This window comes from Littorina saxatilis, linkage group LG9 (genome assembly GCF_037325665.1).
Source record: "Littorina saxatilis isolate snail1 linkage group LG9, US_GU_Lsax_2.0, whole genome shotgun sequence".
NCBI classification, from domain to species: Eukaryota; Metazoa; Mollusca; class Gastropoda; order Littorinimorpha; family Littorinidae; genus Littorina; species Littorina saxatilis.
This window is the reverse complement of record NC_090253.1, coordinates 46424026-46441420: the sequence shown is the minus strand read 5'-3', so window position 1 is coordinate 46441420 and position 17395 is coordinate 46424026. Positions and strand designations below refer to the sequence as shown.

The window sequence follows — 17395 nt, the reverse complement described above, 5'->3', positions numbered from 1 at the left end:
TGAGCTACCGTTCACTGACTGTATCAGCAACACCAACCCAATATTCTGTTTTCTATCACAACCCCATTTGACCCCCATAACTCTTGAGAAAATCAGGTCTTAAAAGAGAGTGAGTTTCCAAATGGAGGTAAAGCTACGTAGCCTTTTGTTTTGTCAATAATCAACCATTCCAATAACCTACAGTTCTTGTTTTTAGATTGGTCATTTACACAACAGTCTCTGTTACCTTACATACATATGGATCATGAAGACAAGTGTAACCTACAGTGGAATCCACTCACTGTGAATAAACGCATGCGCAGTCACACTCTCACACACACACACCTCCCTCCCTCCCTCAGCAATAAGCTACTAAAGCAAACAAAATGAGCATGACCCAATACTCACCGACACAGAAAGAGACGAGGGACTAGGCACAGGTGAGAGGGACTCGGAGAAAGCTGCTGCCAGGGGAGAGGAGGGAGGGGGAGTGGCCGGTGGGATGGGACTGGGGGACATGGACATGGGCATGGGACTTCTGGGCTTGGGACTGCTCACAGACGTGGTCATCATCTCTGTCGCTGGAGACAAAAAAAGAAATTTTAAAAAAGGCCCTGTTCTGTGCACTCCAACAAGAGAATAATTTGTGTGTGCAAAGTAATGGTAAGCATGTCGCTAACTTAAGAATAATCCTTCTCCTTCTCTTCTGAAGTCCCAGAAAACAGATCTGTCCCCTTTCAATCCATTTCTTAGTATATGTCTCACCTAGCATTTTAATTCTGATTTTTACCACAAAATGTCTGTAAAATGCCAGATGTTTCCTGGAAAGCACCAGCAGACAGAAATCAAACAAGCTATACAATGCTGGCAGATCCTCAAACCGGAATTGCAAATATTGTGGGTGTGGGGTCTCAAAACTGCCTGAATGTGTTTTCAGTCACCAAACTATAAGTTCAGTTCTCTACCATAGTTCAAACCTTTTTCTCTTTGAGTAAACTGTCTGTATAAATGTTAGGGAAATAAGCGCTCAAAATGCACACGACATGTGTAATATTAATAGAGTAAGTGCCAGTTTTTCGGAACCATTCTCCTGGCACCTGAGGAAATAACAAGCATTGAAACGACAGGCGATTTTCATCCTCATTTTTGTTTTGTTTAACAATGAGTTATTCTTGCTCGGTATAAGCGACCACCTGCCTATAACTTTTGGTGGGTCCCTTTGGGTGGTTGTTTTAGTCAGGTTTGACTGTACAACGGCACATCTGAGCAACTGAATGATAGAAAATCTCACCAGAAGGGATGCAGGCGGTGGCGGTGTTGGAGGGATTGAGACGGAGAACGTCCTTGAGACTGGCAGAGGTCGTGCCAAGGGCGGAGCTAGCCGCTGCGATCAGCACACTGGTGGGAAAATCCACTCCCGCCACCTGCAATGAACAACCGCAATTCAGAGATGATTTTACTGAAAGAACTTTTTCACTTTTAAAGTAAATCATTTTCCTGGTGATTCCCTACAATTTTGTATCTGCATCATTCTGACTTAATAAAATGGATACAATTATACAGCTCCGTAAGAATACTCTCAACCTGAACATGCACACATCTGAACACGCACACACCTGGGCAGTGCGACTCTGTTGCTGCTAGCTTTCCACTGGGAGTGGGAGGAAGCGGGGATGTAGCTCAGTTGGTAGCGCGCTGGATTTGTATTCAGTTGGCCGCTGTCAGCGTGAGTTCGATCCCAGGTTCGGCGGAAATTTATTTCACAGAGTCAACTTTGTGTGCAGACTCTCTTCGGTGTCCGAACCTCCCCCCGTGTACACTACATTGGGTGTGCACGTTAAAGATCCCACGATTGACAAAAGGGTCTTTCCTGGCAAAATTGCTTAGGCACAGTTAATAATTGTCTACCTATACCCGTGTGACTTGGAATAATAGGCCGTGAAAGGTAAATATGCGCCGAAATGGCTGCAATCTACTGGCCGTATAAAATTTCATCTCACACGGCATCACTGCAGAGCGCCTAGAACTGTACCCACGGAATATGCGCGATATAAGACTCATTGATTGATTGATTGATTGAATTTCCCAGCTATGGGACAATAAAGTGATGAATGTGAAAATGAAACTGAAAGAAACTTCCTTGAACGCTGACAATTCCAACCTCTCACCAAAGTCATACACATACATAGTGAAATAAAGTAGTTCTTTACACACACACCAGGCACAATCCATTCAAGGAAGAATGAGTTTCAGGGAAATAAATACTACCCCCAGAAGCTGAGGCATTTTGGCCTTGTAAATATGAATGTAACCCCCCATCTGGTGAAAGATCATTGTGCATGCTAAGAAAAACACTATTTTTTTCCCTCTCACCTGGGTTAAACTATCATTTTTGGCGTGTAGTTGGGGTTTTTTTGCTTTCGCGAAAATCCGCAAAATCCAGGAGATTTGGATTGCCTGACACACGCACACACACACACTTCAACCCAAGCTACCTTGGTGAACTCCACGGTGAAATCGGAGGGCAGCTTAGCGACGCCAGGAGACACAGCAGTGACGGTGACAGACGGGCTGATGGGGGAGGGGGAGGAAGAGAGGGCGGGGGCCAGTCGCTGAGGATTGGAGGCAGGCACGGCGGGTAGGATAGGAGTGAAGAGCTGCGGACTTGAAATTGGTTTGGTCGTATTTTTGGCAATGGAGACCACGGGGACTGGGGTAGGCTCTTCCTTGATGTTGATGCCTGCCCGGTGGTAAGTGCCTAAAACAATACAAAACAATATGATACGATACGATACGATACGATAGGATACAATACAATAGTGAATACAAAACAATACAATACACTAATAAAACACAACAGCAACCAGTTTAGGCAAGTTTCATCAAATGTTCGTCACCCTGGCGTTGACTTCATCAGGATGGTAAGGATAAGTTAAACTTTACAATACAATGTATAATACAATACAATACTATTACCCATTAATTCAACTTCTTGCATTTAATTTCTTGCAAACAAACTTTCTCACTCTCAGGGATGACCAAATCGTCTGCCTCATTGTCAGGGGCGAGTAAAAAATCCGCCGGGCTAGTAGAAACTGTCTGGCAGCTCGCCAGGCTGGCCAGTGAACATTCTGGTCCAATGCATCACTTCTGGTTGTAATATCAAGTTTCAAAGCCATATAAACACTGCAGATGCAGCAACTATGGAAAATATCAGGCCAGCAAAATGTTTTGAAGTTACTCGCCCGGTTGGTGAGTTAAAATTTTGAGATTTGGCCATCCCTGCATTCTGCAGAAATTCTTCTCATTCCTTTAGTTTCCTCACCTTCCCTAAGGAGTTGTGCGAGGTAGGTGCTCTGCATGGAGGGGGTGGGGGTGGAGACAGCAGCAGTGGTGCGAGGAGGGGAGGGGGCGGGGGCAATGGGACGAGGCTTTCGTTGTGCCGCCGCGGGCTTTCCCTGCAAAATAGGACAAACTGTAAAATGAACAGGTGAACTGAGCACGCATGGACATAGTCACAAAATGCTACTTTACCACATTAGCACATGTACACAAAGACCTAAACCATATTGCAAACTGCAGGATAAGTACCTGAAGTTGGTGCCCAAAAGCGCGCACACACACACACACACACACACACATTATCTTATAAACACGCACACACTACTATTGCAACACTTAGTACTTGCTCCTCTCTAAATCAATCAATGACGCTTATATCGCGCATATTCCGTGGGTACAGTTCTAGGCGCTCTGCAGTGATGCCGTGTGAGATGAAATTTTATACGGCCAGTAGATTGCAGCCATTTCGGCGCATATTTACCTTTCACGGCCTATTATTCCAAGTCACACGGGTATAGGTAGACAATTATTAACTGTGCCTAAGCAATTTTGCCAGGAAAGACCCTTTTGTCAATCGTGGGATCTTTAACGTGCACACCCAATGTAGTGTACACGGGGGGAGGGTTCGGACACCGAAGAGAGTCTGCACACAAAGTTGACTCTGAAATAAATTTCCGCCGAACCTGGGATCGAACTCACGCTGACAGCGACCAACTGAATACAAATCCAGCGCGCTACCAACTGAGCTATATCCCCGCCCCTACAGCTTAATAAAACTAGTCCAACCTGCCCCTGCCACGACCGCTCAATGACAACCACTTGCTCACAAGGATCATCCTACAGAATCTCTAAAGTTTTTGGCTATATAATTCACCTTTCCATAGCAACCACTTGTCTAACATGACTACTTTTGGTCAGTCCCGTGGGCGGTCATTATAGGCAGGTTCGACTGTAATTGTAAACACAATTCTCTAAAAAGTTTTTGGCTATATAATTCACCTTTCCGTAGCAACCACTTGTCTAACATGACTACTTTTGGTCAGTCCCTTGGGTTGTCATTATAGGCAGGTTCAACTGTATACACAATTTGAAGACCTTCATGCCTGATGAAGCATTAATGGAATATAAGGCACACACAAAAAAATAGGTCTGTTTACGGTAACATAGGCCCAAAAAATAGGGTCGGTAGGTCGGGATTTTTTTTTTTTCCCCCCTAAAAAACCCCATATTTTTAAGTTATTTTGCAAAAAAAAACAAAGAATTATTTTTTTTATTTTTCCAAATGCCAAAAAAAAGTCTAGGGTCGCGCGAAAAAAATAGGGTCGGTCGGGTTACCGTAAACAGACTATTTTTTTTTTTGGCCTAAGGAAACAATGAATCAAGAAACTAAACCTCAGGTGCACATATGTGGCTCCTTGGTAGTGTGCATGCACAATATCTTGATCTTGTTTCTTTCCATCTCTGAGGTATGGCAACCACAGACAGACAGACACACACACACACTTACATCCATTCATATAAGATAAGAAAACTTTCCAATTCCATGAATATCACACACCATGCCCAGAAGTATGCCACTGTGTGAACAAGCACCCACCTGCGGCACAACAAATCCGTCCCTTTTGCCCGATGACCCTGTCTGACCCGAACCTCCCCTACTGGACAACGGAGAGTTGGACGGAGACGCCGTCCTCGAGTTGACCTTGGCACTAATCTGTCCTTTCACAGTCTTTGCTTGCTGCTGCGAGTTGCGAGCGCTCCCTGTCTGCCCTGGGGAAGTTTTGGAGGTGGAGGCGGCTTGAGAAGGTGCGGGGGAACGGTTTTGGGAGACAGGGAGGGGGGAGAGAGACAGGCCAGGGATGTGGGTGAGATTTAACCCGTCTGTGTTGACAGTCTGTTGCTGGTTCAGCCCGCCTCGCAGGAAAGCCGGGGCCGACTGCGTGACGCTCTTTAGGGGAGGGCTTGCACTACTGAAAGGCGTTCCCCCAAACCCGACTTGCTGACGTGTGGCAGAGAACGTCTGTTTGCTTGCCGATGACGATGAATCGTCCACGATCATCTGCGCGTCCGGCAAGAAAAAGGTGCTGGCTGCCGGGGTGGTGGCGGCAGGAATGCCAAGGCCGCTGTTGGTGTTGTTGTTGTTGGTGTTGTTGCTGGAGGTGAGAGCAGCAAGAGCAGTCAGCATGCTGATGCCAGCTGTGTTGCTGCCGCTGTTGAAGATGGACGGGTCCAGGAGTCCCAGCACGGACTGGGCCATGGTGCTCTGCACGCAAATGCAACAACAACTTTCATTTCCTCTTCTGAGTGTCAGAAATACAAATTATCACTGACCTCAGTCTGTAGACACGGGAACTGGGATATTTTCGATCATGGGCTTAAACTCCCACGTTCACTCATGTTTTTGCAAGAGTGGGGTTTTACAGGTATGACCGATTTTACCCCGCCATTCAGGCAGCCATATGCCCCTTTCAGAGGAGAGCCTAATTGTAAAGTACGACTCTAGTCTAAAAAAAACTGTTCTGAAAATGTGCCCTCAGAGCTCAAACAGGCCAAAGAAAAAGTCAATCATATTTCTGAAGTTTAAATACAGGTTGACCCCAAAAAATGGCCACCCACAAAAATGCTGACATCTACTTCATATGTTGACCGAATAATTTCATAGTTGGTGTACATAAACTCCAGCTTTTTCATGACCTGTCAACAAATTGGCAAGTTTCTTTCCCCGAATTCAGAACATTTTGTCGAAAGTGCACAAAAGTCAGACGAATTGACCTATATAAGCTTGCCACTTTGTGGACTGGTCATGCATAAGTTGAAGTTAATGTACACACAATATACAGTAATTCAGTCAACAGATGTAGAAGAAATTAGCATTTTTGTGGGTGGCATTTTTTTGGGGGGTCACCCTGTATAAGACTTTGAGAGTCCTCTCTCTTCTTCTTCTCTTCTCCCCTCTTGTCAACCAACATTTTCTGCTTCCAAACGACCAGTGAATGTAGCTTTATCTACCTTGTCTAGCAGCATCCATAGCAGTATTTGTGACAATGCATTATACGTATAGTGCAATGCGTTATTCATTGATATGTGCGTGATTGCACTGTAGATAATGTTATGTTCTGGAGTTTTTTCCCCTCATAATTGTACAACGCTTTGAGCAGGGTTTAAACCCTGGATACACACGTTTTATAAATATTATGCATCGTTATTATTATTATTATTATTATTATTATAATGATCTAGCCAATGAGCCCTACCTGTACCTGTGGCAGAGCCATGTCCACTGTAAATAATGTTATGTTTTGGGTTTTTTTCCCCAATGATTGTACAGCGCTTTGAGCAGGGTTTGAACACACGCTTTATAAATACCATGCATTGTTATTATCATTATTATTATAACTATTACATGTATTATTATTACAGTATTATGATCTAGCCAATGAACCCTACCTGTACCTGTGGCTGAGCCATGTCCATGGCGGTGTGGAGGTCCGACAGACCAGAGGACGACTCAGACGACGGTGTGAAGGACGGTGTGAAGGACGGTGCGAAGGACGAAGTAAAGGCCGAAGAAAAAGACGAGCTGTACTGTCGGGACATCCCCAGCATGTCTGTCAAAGCAACACAGCACACAGCAAATAATAATAATAAATAACTTTTCTGTAGCGCGAGTCCCATCAATTGGCTCCAGGCGCTATATTAATTCATTCTAAAATAAACTAGCACAAATTAAACGAGCATACAAAGCATACATATAACTGAGATAAATTCAACAAGAACCAAAGCACTAAGCTAACTGGGTGTAAATTGTTACAGAGATCTGTTCTTAGTGCTTACTTCAACTTTTCTTTCATGGAAAAAAAATTGGTCTCAGGCTTCACCTGTTTACCACCAAAACTTAACAGGAGTAATGGTCAAGTCAAAAAATAATAATCTGATGACCAAAATAGTAACCCAGTGCTTACGAACGGCAACATAAGCAACACAAATCTAATTTAAAGCACATTTGAAAGTCGGTGTAGACTCAAATGGAGTATTTTTCCCCAAAAAATCAAAAAAAATAGTTATAAATTACTCCAAAGTAGTAAGGGTAAACCGATCTGCTTCACACCAGCTATGCCACCGAATCTCAACTGTTCTACCAATTTCAAGAGTCTGTCTGCTAGCTGGGTAACTCCTAACCAACCCCAAAATCATCAACCAACACCTACATCATACCTACAGAACGGAGACAGCCTCAACCAACTCTTTGTGAAATGACAAGCAACAATTATGTAGAAGTGCAATGCCCTTGGCACAGTAGACAACCACTGAAGGCACTGCATACCCCCAGCGAAGGACAAATTGGCCATCCCTCCCTCACACACACACACACAATTCAGAGAGGCAAGAGAGAGAGACTCAGAGAGAGAGAGAGAGAGAGAGACTCAGAGAGAGAGAGACTCAGAGAGAGAGAGAGAGACTCAGAGAGACTCAGAGAGACTCAGAGAGAGAGAGAGAGAGAGAGAGAGAGAGAGAGAGAGAGAGAGAGAGAGAGAGAGAGAGAGAGAGAGAGAGAGAGAGAGAGAGAGAGAGAGAGAGAGAGAGAGAGAGAGAGAGAGAGAGAGAGAGAGAGAGAGAGAGAGAGAGATCAAATCAAATCTTATACTGTTCAAAAAAAGAAACGCATAGCTTGTAATATTTGGTTAATTTAGTTATATGGCTACAAGGATATCCACCAAACTGCAGAAAATGTTTATCTGGTCGTCGACCTTTCGTCCATTGCCACAAGTGAGCTCTGCACGTGACGCATGCGTTATCAGTGGCTACAATGTCAAAATTGCTCATTTGGCATGACCACTCGTCATGCTTCAGTGTAATCTCGTGAAACTCGGGGAATATTGAGCTCTCACCATGTCTTCCAAAACCCATAAAAGCGGATTGTTCGCCACAAAAAAATCAGACGACAATTCAGCGACGAAAGATGGCCCGATTGAGCAGAGAAGACCGCCAAATTGCATTGGGTCGTTTACAAGCAGGCCAAAGTCAAAGTGCAATCGCTAGGCACATCCACGTGTCCCAGAGCACCATCAGTAGACTGTGGGTCAGGTTTCAAGCCACTGGCTCCGTTGCTGACTTGCCACGAGCGGGAAGACCAAGGGCGACAACTGCTGCTCACGACCGCTTCATACGGCTCCGCCACCTCCGGAATTGTTTCCTGTCGGCCTCATCTTCTGTCCAGGCTCTCCCCGGGCCACACCGATTATCGGACCAGACCGTGCGGAACCGCCTGCATGAAGCTGGTTTGAGAGCTCGCAGACCTCACAGAGGAGCTGTCCTCACCCGCCGCCATCGCCAGAACCGAGTGCAGTGGGGCAACCAGCACCTTCGCTGGACCGTCCGGAATCACTGGAGACACGTGTGGTTCAGCGACGAGTCCTACTTCCTGCTCCAGCGACATGATGGTCGGAGGAGGGTCTACCGGAGAGTAAACGAACGTTACGCGCCCAACTGTGTGGATGAGGCACCCGTTCATGGTGGTGGAGGCGTCATGGTGTGGGGGGCGATCAATACCGCTGGAAGGAGCACCCTGGTGCACGTCCAAGGGCGCATAACTGCCCAGCGATACGTGGAGGAAATTCTGCGCCCACACGCCCTTCCTCTTCTGGCTGACCAGGATGCCATATTCCAGCAGGACAACGCTCGCCCGCACACAGCACGACTCACCACCCAGTTCCTCACCGACCACCATGTCCAGGTGCTTCCCTGGCCAACCATGTCGCCAGACATGAACCCGATAGAACACCTCTGGGATGAATTGGACAGACGTGTGCGCAGGCGAGAAGAAGCGCCGGCAAATCACCGCGATCTATTGCAGGCACTTCAGGAGGAGTGGGACATCATCCCACAGCAAGATATCCGGCATCTGATCCAGTCCATGCCCAGAAGGTGCCGGGCAGTTGTTGCTGCTCAAGGCAGTCACACCCCCTACTGACTTGACAGCCTCGGCACCCAATCGTATTGATTGACTGATTGATTTGAAGATGCAAATGAACTGTGTGTGCATTCAACTGTGTCCATACCAAATTTCAAACAAATAATCTAAATATTGGATTTTCTGTTAATTTTTTCGAAAAATAAAACAAATTTGGCAAGTAGCAACTATGCGTTTCTTTTTTTGAACAGTATATTTTACGAGGGTTATGATCAAAATTGGAGAGAGAGAGAGAGAGAGAGAGAGAGAGAGAGAGAGAGAGAGAGAGAGAGAGAGAGAGAGAGAGAGAGAGAGAGAGAGAGAGAGAGAGAGGGAGAGGGAGAGGGAGAGGAAGAGAGAGGGAGAGGAAGAGAGAGGGAGAGGAAGAGAGAGAGAGGAAGAGAGAGAGGGAGAGGAAGAGAGAGAGGGAGAGAGAGGAAGAGAGAGAAAGAGAAAGAGAGACAGAGAGAAAGAAAGAGAAAAAGAAAGAGAAAGAGAGAAAGAGAGAGAGAGAGGGAGAGAGAGAGAGAGAGAGAGAGAGAGAGAGAGAGAGAGAAAGAGAGAGAGAGAGAGAGAGAGTGAAAGAGAGAGAGAGAAAGAGAGAGAGAGAGAGAGCGAGTCAGCGAGAGAGAAACGACCGTGCAATGCCAGTTTTAACAAACATTTACACCACACAACCAACAAGCAGGTCTCCAAACCTATCCACCCAAAATCCAGCCAAGGTGATGAAGCAGAGGTTGAAGAGGCTTACCTTGCATGGTGTCGATGTCCATGAAGTCCTCAAGGTTGGGTTGCAGCTGGACCAGGCCAGGCTGAATCAGGTCCGCGCACGTCAACTGACCTGCAACACACATCATACCGTTCACTTACTGGTCTGTATCGCTCACTTATTGGTCTGTATCGCTCACTTACTGGTCTGTTTCGCTCACTTACTGGTCTGTTTCGCTCATTTACTGGTCTGTATCGCTCACTTACTGGTTTGTATCGCTCACTTACTAGTCTCTATTGGAAAAAAAATGTAATTGAATTTATTTATTTAATTCAAATAATTAGGTTTGACTGTAGTAGTAATTCACCACATGAGTAAATAACAATGGGAACATTAGAGAAGCAGGCCATAAGTGCAGATGGCTGAGACCACCTTAACACGCATACCCTTGTGTATCTCGTGAAAAGCCGTGAGGGCGTTAAACTCAAATCATATAACCCATATCTTGTCCTTAAGAGGCGAAATATTTAGCCTGTAGGACACAAAGCATTCTCTCTTTCCTTAAGCAGAGCAGGGTTCGTACAGATTTTGTTTCTTAGACTTGAAGTTGACCCCTCCAAATCCAAGCGCTTTCAAGGATTTCAAGCACCTGTACGAACCCGGCAGAAGGTCCCGAAAGACGGTACCGATATCCCAGGGGTGGGGGAAGGGGGAGGGAAAATAGGGCTAGATGAGGGTGGAGAACACTAGAGAAACAGAGGGTCTAAAAGACGTACCGATATCCCTGGAGTTAGGGAAGGGGAAGGGGTGGCTGAGAACACTAGAGAAACAGAGGGTCTAAAAGACGTACCGATATCCCTGGAGTTAGGGAAGGGGAAGGGGTGGCTGAGAACACTAGAGAAACAGAGGGTCTAAAAGACGTACCGATATCCCTGGAGTTAGGGAAGGGGAAGGGGTGGCTGAGAACACTAGAGAAACAGAGGGTCTAAAAGACGTACCGATATCCCTGGGGTTAGGGAAGGGGAAGGGGTGGCTGAGAACACTAGAGAAACAGAGGGTCTAAAAGACGTACCGATATCCCTGGGGTTAGGGAAGGCGAAGGGCTGGCTGAGGCTAGAGAAGAGGTTGTCGCTGAAGTCCATGTCCATGAGGTCAGCGTTGAGGAGGGTGAGGTCAGTGGAGGACTGCAGCACGTTGCGCGGCATCACACTCACGTCCTTCACACGCTCCAACAGCTCCACCTCCGACAGGTGCTGCTGAAACAGGCACACATCACAGTCTATCAAGGTAGCCATTGAAACACTCACACACAGTCTTTCAAGGTAGCCATTGAAACACGCACACATCACAGTCTATCAAGGTAACCATCACACATCACAGTCTATCAAGGTAGCCATTGAAACACACACATCACAGTCTATCAAGGTAGCCATTGAAACACACACACAGCACAGTCTATCAAGGTAGCCATTGAAACACACACACATCACAGTCTTTCAAGGTAGCCATTGAAACTACACACATCACAGTCTATCAAGGTAGCCATTGAAACACACACACATCACAGTCTTTCAAGGTAGCCATTGAAACTACACACATCACAGTCTATCAAGGTAGCCATTGAAACACGCACACATCCCAGTGTATCATGGTAGCCATTGAAACACGCACACATCACAGTCTATCAAGGTAGCCATTGAAACACACACACATCACAGTCTATCAAGGTAGCCATTGAAACACACACACATCACAGTCTATCAAGGTAGCCATTGAAACACGCACACATCCCAGTGTATCATGGTAGCCATTGAAACACACACACATCACAGTCTATCAAGGTAGCCATTGAAACACACACACATCACAGTCTATCAAGGTAGCCATTGAAACACACACATATATATCACAGTCTATCAAGGTAGCCATTGAAACACACACACATCACAGTCTATCAAGGTAGCCATTGAAACACACACACATCACAGTCTATCAAGGTAGCCATTGAAACACGCACACATCACAGTCTATCAAGGTAGCCATTGAAACACTCACACACAGTCTTTCAAGGTAGCCATTGAAACATGCACACATCACAGTCTATCAAGGTAACCATCACACATCACAGTCTATCAAGGTAGCCATTGAAACACACACATCACAGTCTATCAAGGTAGCCATTGAAACACACACACAGCACAGTCTATCAAGGTAACCATCACACATCACAGTCTATCAAGGTAACCATCACACATCACAGTCTTTCAAGGTAGCCATTGAAACATGCACACATCACAGTCTATCAAGGTAACCATCACACATCACAGTCTATCAAGGTAACCATCACACATCAGTCTATCAAGGTAACCATCACACATCACAGTCTATCAAGGTAGCCATTGAAACACACACATCACAGTCTATCAAGGTAGCCATTGAAACACACACACAGCACAGTCTATCAAGGAAGGGTGACTGCTGGCTCATTTGGACATTACATTTCCTCGACGTGTCTGTTATCATTTGCTAACAGTCAGAATATTGGTTATCATTTGCTAACAGCCAGCATATTAGAAATAACTAATAATATACAAAGTCATCAAACATACCTCCCTGGAGTAAGGAAAGAGAGAAGGGGTTTCTGGCATAGTCTGCAGGATTCTGTCCCTGTAGTATCGGCGCCATTTCTTGTACTCTTTGGTGACTGTGTCCAGGCGTCTCTTCCAGTACTTCCCCTCCAACACCACTGCCTGAAACGTGCGTCACAAATTACTCTCAAAATATTGCTAAAGGTCTCTCAAAATCTCCATTTCTCTCTCTCACTCACTTTCCCTCAAACACCACTGCCTGAAACGTGCGTCACAAATTACTCTCAAAATATTGCTAAAGGTCTCTCAAAATCTCCATTTCTCTCTCTCACTCACTTTCCCTCAAACACCACTACCTGAAACGTGCGTCACAAATTACTAATTAGTCTCAAAATATCGCTAAATATCTCTAAAAGACTCCATTACCAAACAGGCCCACGTAAGCAGTGTAACTGTAAATTATTAAAAGGTGTGTCAGCATGTCACTTCTGGGCTCAGTATACTTTTTTTTTTTAATCATTTTCATTTTCATGACTTTCTTGTCCAATCACTGGGAAATTCGGGTCGCTTCCTCCCAGTGGAAAGCTGGCAGCAACAGAGTCGCGCTACCCAGGTGTCTGCGTGTGTAGGTTTGTTTGTTTGCTTAACGCCCAGCCGACCACGAAGGGCCATATCAGGGCGGTGCTGCTTTGACATATAACGTGCGCCACACACAAGACAGAAGTCGCAGCATAGGCTTCATGTCTCACCCAGTCACATTATTCTGACACCGGACCAACCAGTCCTAGCACTAACCTCATAATGCCAGACGTCAGGCGTAGCAGCCACTAGATTGCCAATTTTTAAGTCTTAGGTATGACCCAGCCAGGGTTCGAACCCACGACCTCCCGATCACGGGGCGGACGCCTTACCACTAGGCCAACCGTGCCGGTTGCGTGTGTAGGTGTATTCAGCCACCTGCACTTATGGCAGCATGACCGAAGTCTTCTATGTGCCACAGTGGTGACAAATGGATACCGACTCTGAGTCTGCACATAAAGTTGACCCGTGTCCGCCCCGACCCGGATTCGAACCTGCGACCAAATCACAAGTCCAGTGCTCTACTAACTGAGCTACCCGGGGCTCCAGGACTTGTGTTCTTGAAATCCAGTAAACAGATTTTTTTTAAAAGAAGAAAATAGTTCATAGCTTTACATAAATATTCACGTGAACATATTACAAAATATCATAGTGACATCAGTTAGACACAAAAAAAACCAAAAAAATGGTTTAGGGTAACCCGACCGACCCTATTTTTTCCAGCTGACCCTAACACTTTTTTTTTCATTTCTCAAACAAAACAAAAAAAAACTTTTGGCACATTTTGCGAACCATATCAAGACTAAGGGAAGTAACCTAAATTTTTAAAAAAATACAAAATACAAAATAAAATAAAAAAAGCCAACCTACCGCCCCTATCGTTTTTGGTCACATTACCCTACATCAACATATATTTTTGTTTGGCCTAAACAACCATTCTTTGTGTGTGGGCCTAAAAAAATTTTTAAATAAATTTAAATTGTTGTGTGTATTTCTGGAATACGGTTCACTGCTACGTAAAAATAAAAAAAATAAGCAGGTAATAAAATTGCAAGCACTGAAGCAGCCATACCTCTGGTTTGGTATGGATGTAGTCTGACAGTGGTGTGGCAAACTGGCAAACCACCGACCTCTGCATAAAGATATCTGGAGAGGAACAAATTCATCTTGGACTGATGATAAAAGTAAGCAGCCTGGCACCTGGCAACGCAGCATGAGCATGGCTGAATCTTTGGTTTATTGCTCTAAAGCAGAGCACCATTCGCATGTTGCCAACATTTTAGGTGGTGAATGAGTGTGGGGGTGTGGAAGGAGAGAGAGAGAGAGAGGGGGGGGGGGGGGGGGTAACGGGAGCGAAAGTTTACTTATAATAAGTGTAGGAACTCAAAACTCAAACCCACAGGAATGTGTATGCATCTGCCAAGATCAGTCTGATAAAGTTGAAAGGTTTACAGAATGCATATAACTTTATAAGCATGCTTGCATACATGATAAAAACATCTCCAGAAAGAGAGAGAGGTCAGCGAGAGCGAGACACTCTGAGAGAGAGAGAGAGAGAGAGAGAGAGAGAGAGAGAGAGAGAGAGAGAGAGAGAGAGAGAGAGAGCGAGAGTGAGAGAGACAGACAGACATACACTGGAAGAGAGACAGATAGTGTGCGTGTGGTTGTTCAGAGAGTGAGAAGTAAGAACAAAACAGTGAGAGAAAAAACCCACAGGGACCAAATAGGTAAGAGCAAAGACTAAGACAAGTGCAAAAGTGTTACTCAACCGTTAACAAATTCTTGTCATCTATTTTTAGAAAGACTTACACTGCATGTGCCACTCGCGCCAGATGATGTTGTTTAATCGCACTTTGTCCTTGACCGTCAGGTGCATTCCACGGAAAGGTTTCCATTTTGGCGATGTTATCTTGCCACTGAAATGGAATGACGCACAGACGTTTCAAACAACAGACAGGGGCCAGAAAAAGAACATCTCACTCCGTGCACACAGTACGTCACACCCGCATTACCCCTATGATTCTTCCGTTCCATCCTTGCCTTAGATCCACAAGAACCCTGCAAATACCGACCCCCCCCCCCCTACCCCCCCTTATTCCCTGAACCCCTCTTATTCTTCTCTTCCATCCTTGCCTTAGATTCACAAGAACCCTGCAAATATACCCCCCCTCCCCCCCTCTCCCTTCTTCTGATTCCCTGAACTCCTCACTGGGAGACCTTTTCAACAAGGTTCCAACCTATGCAGCCTCCCAGGGTTGTGCAGGTGATGTGTGTGTCTATCAACATTCAATGTGAGGCAACTGCCAGCTGTTCTCTGCAGGAGAGGGGTGTTGCCTTTCACACAGGTGGGAAAAGCAAAAAGGTGGTTTACTGAACTCTGGCTTACCCAGGAACAGAACTCACACACAGCAGTCATTTTTACCAAAGTGTACATGTACGCATGATTTGAGAGACTTAACTGTTCTGTAGGCAAACTTCAGTACATTGCTCACATAGTAAACTTTGTCTTACCTAGGAACAGAACGCAAACCAGTAATTTTTACAAAAGTGTACATGTAGGCATATGAATTGCGAGCCTTAACTGTTCTGCATGCAAACCTCAGTACATTGCTCATATACTACTCAGCCTAATGGTAAGCAAGCAAGCAACACAAACTGCCTAACCAATCACCCATCTTTTAATAAAAGAGTGTATGTGACCAACCCGCCCCGAGTGCAAACTGCCAAAAAACCACTATCCTCACATTTAACAGCATTGCAATTAAAAAACATGCTTGCGCTTTATCTCTCTCTCTCTCTCACACACACACATAATATATGTGTAAGAAAAACACAAAATCTCATCAGACATATATGTAAGAAAAATACAAAAGCTCATGGGACCATTACTACAATTTATTACTTGCATATCAGATTCAGGGTTAACCGACAAACTTTAAGCACTAATTGCTACGTAAACAGGTGCTTCTGAAAGAAGACGCAGTTTGGATTCTATCCAAACAACAAGCTAAAAACAGCTCTGCAGGTAAGTTCTGTTAACACTGTAACTTAAGTGTAAGCAGCCCCCTCCATTTTCTTTCAATCTTTTTCTTCTCATTTCTCTTCAACCAACACACCTACACCAGAAAGCAACACAGGGCAGAAATTAATATGTAAAGCGCATTGAGCATATATATGATTATGCGCTATATCAAATGTCCATTATTATTATTATTATTAAAATAGCAATGGAATGCCACCCACTGCTACATGGCGCACAAGTAGCTCAGAAAGAAATTTCAGCACTCTAAAGGGCTTTGATAAAAAGGTGACCCGATTATGAAAATGAGGGCAGAAGCTGGGACTACCGTCCTGACCCAGATCTTTCTGCACTGGGGCACTAGTGCAGTCTTTTTCTCATGCCTCAGTCTTCTTAAGTTCTTACATTTTATAATCTAAATGATTTGACTTGGTGTGGCTGCATACATGTACATCCAATGTTTTGACATACATGTAGTGTAGGACTCGGATTAGTCATCTGACTTAACAATTTTATCATAGCCAGGACATTTGAACTGATACAGGTCCAACTGAACCAGTTTAGTCCTCAGTCTGGGAACAACACTGCTGGTGTTGTAATGTAAGGTATTCTGGAACCCCCCTGTAAGACCTCCACAAATCTGAGAAAATCAGGTCTTAAAAATGAGGGAGTCTTAAAATGGAGGGAGTCTTAAAATGGAGGGAGTCTTAAAAATGAGGGAGTCTTAAAATGGAGGGAGTCTTAAAATGGAGGGAGTCTTAAAAATGAGGGAGTCTTAAAATGGAGGGAGTCTTAAAATGGAGGGAGTCTTAAAAATGAGGGAGTCTTAAAATGGAGGGAGTCTTAAAATGGAGGGAGTCTTAAACAGGAGGGAGTCTTAAACAGAAGGGAGTCTTAAAATGGAGGGAGTCTTAAACAGGAGGGAATCTTAAAATGGAGGGAGTCTTAAAATGGAGGGAGTCTTAAAATGGAGGGAGTCTTAAAAATGAGGGAGTCTTAAAATGGAGGGAGTCTTAAAATGGAGGGAGTCTTAAAATGGAGGGAGTCTTAAACAGGAGGGAGTCTTAAAATGGAGGGAGTCTTAACATGGAGGGAGTCTTAAAATGGAGGGAGTCTTAAACAGGAGGGAGTCTTAAAAATGAGGGGGTCTTAAAATGGAGGGAGTCTTAAACAGGAGGGAGTCTTAAACAGAAGGGAGTCTTAAAATGGAGGGAGTCTTAAACAGGAGG

The 17395-nt window shown here is 44.8% G+C and overlaps 1 protein-coding gene across 6 annotated transcripts in view; it reads right to left on the bottom strand.

Moving 5' to 3' along the window:
* The window catches only part of LOC138976247 (MLX-interacting protein-like), a 39006-nt gene that overhangs the window by 16082 nt on the left and 5529 nt on the right, over positions 1 to 17395 (bottom strand). For 3 of the 6 annotated variants that reach the window (XM_070349079.1, XM_070349080.1, XM_070349083.1), the window contains exons 2-12: positions 14957 to 15063; positions 14220 to 14293; positions 12590 to 12730; positions 11053 to 11236; positions 10023 to 10112; positions 6769 to 6929; positions 4919 to 5584; positions 3305 to 3437; positions 2475 to 2737; positions 1271 to 1403; positions 388 to 560 (exon numbers count right to left, since the gene is read on the bottom strand). In XM_070349079.1, coding sequence (XP_070205180.1) covers positions 388 to 560; positions 1271 to 1403; positions 2475 to 2737; positions 3305 to 3437; positions 4919 to 5584; positions 6769 to 6929; positions 10023 to 10112; positions 11053 to 11236; positions 12590 to 12730; positions 14220 to 14293; positions 14957 to 15063 — 2125 coding nt within the window. The remainder of the gene's footprint in view (positions 1 to 387; positions 561 to 1270; positions 1404 to 2474; positions 2738 to 3304; positions 3438 to 4918; positions 5585 to 6768; positions 6930 to 10022; positions 10113 to 11052; positions 11237 to 12589; positions 12731 to 14219; positions 14294 to 14956; positions 15064 to 17395) is intronic. The other 3 variants (XM_070349081.1, XM_070349084.1, XM_070349082.1) reach the window with 2 other exon arrangements.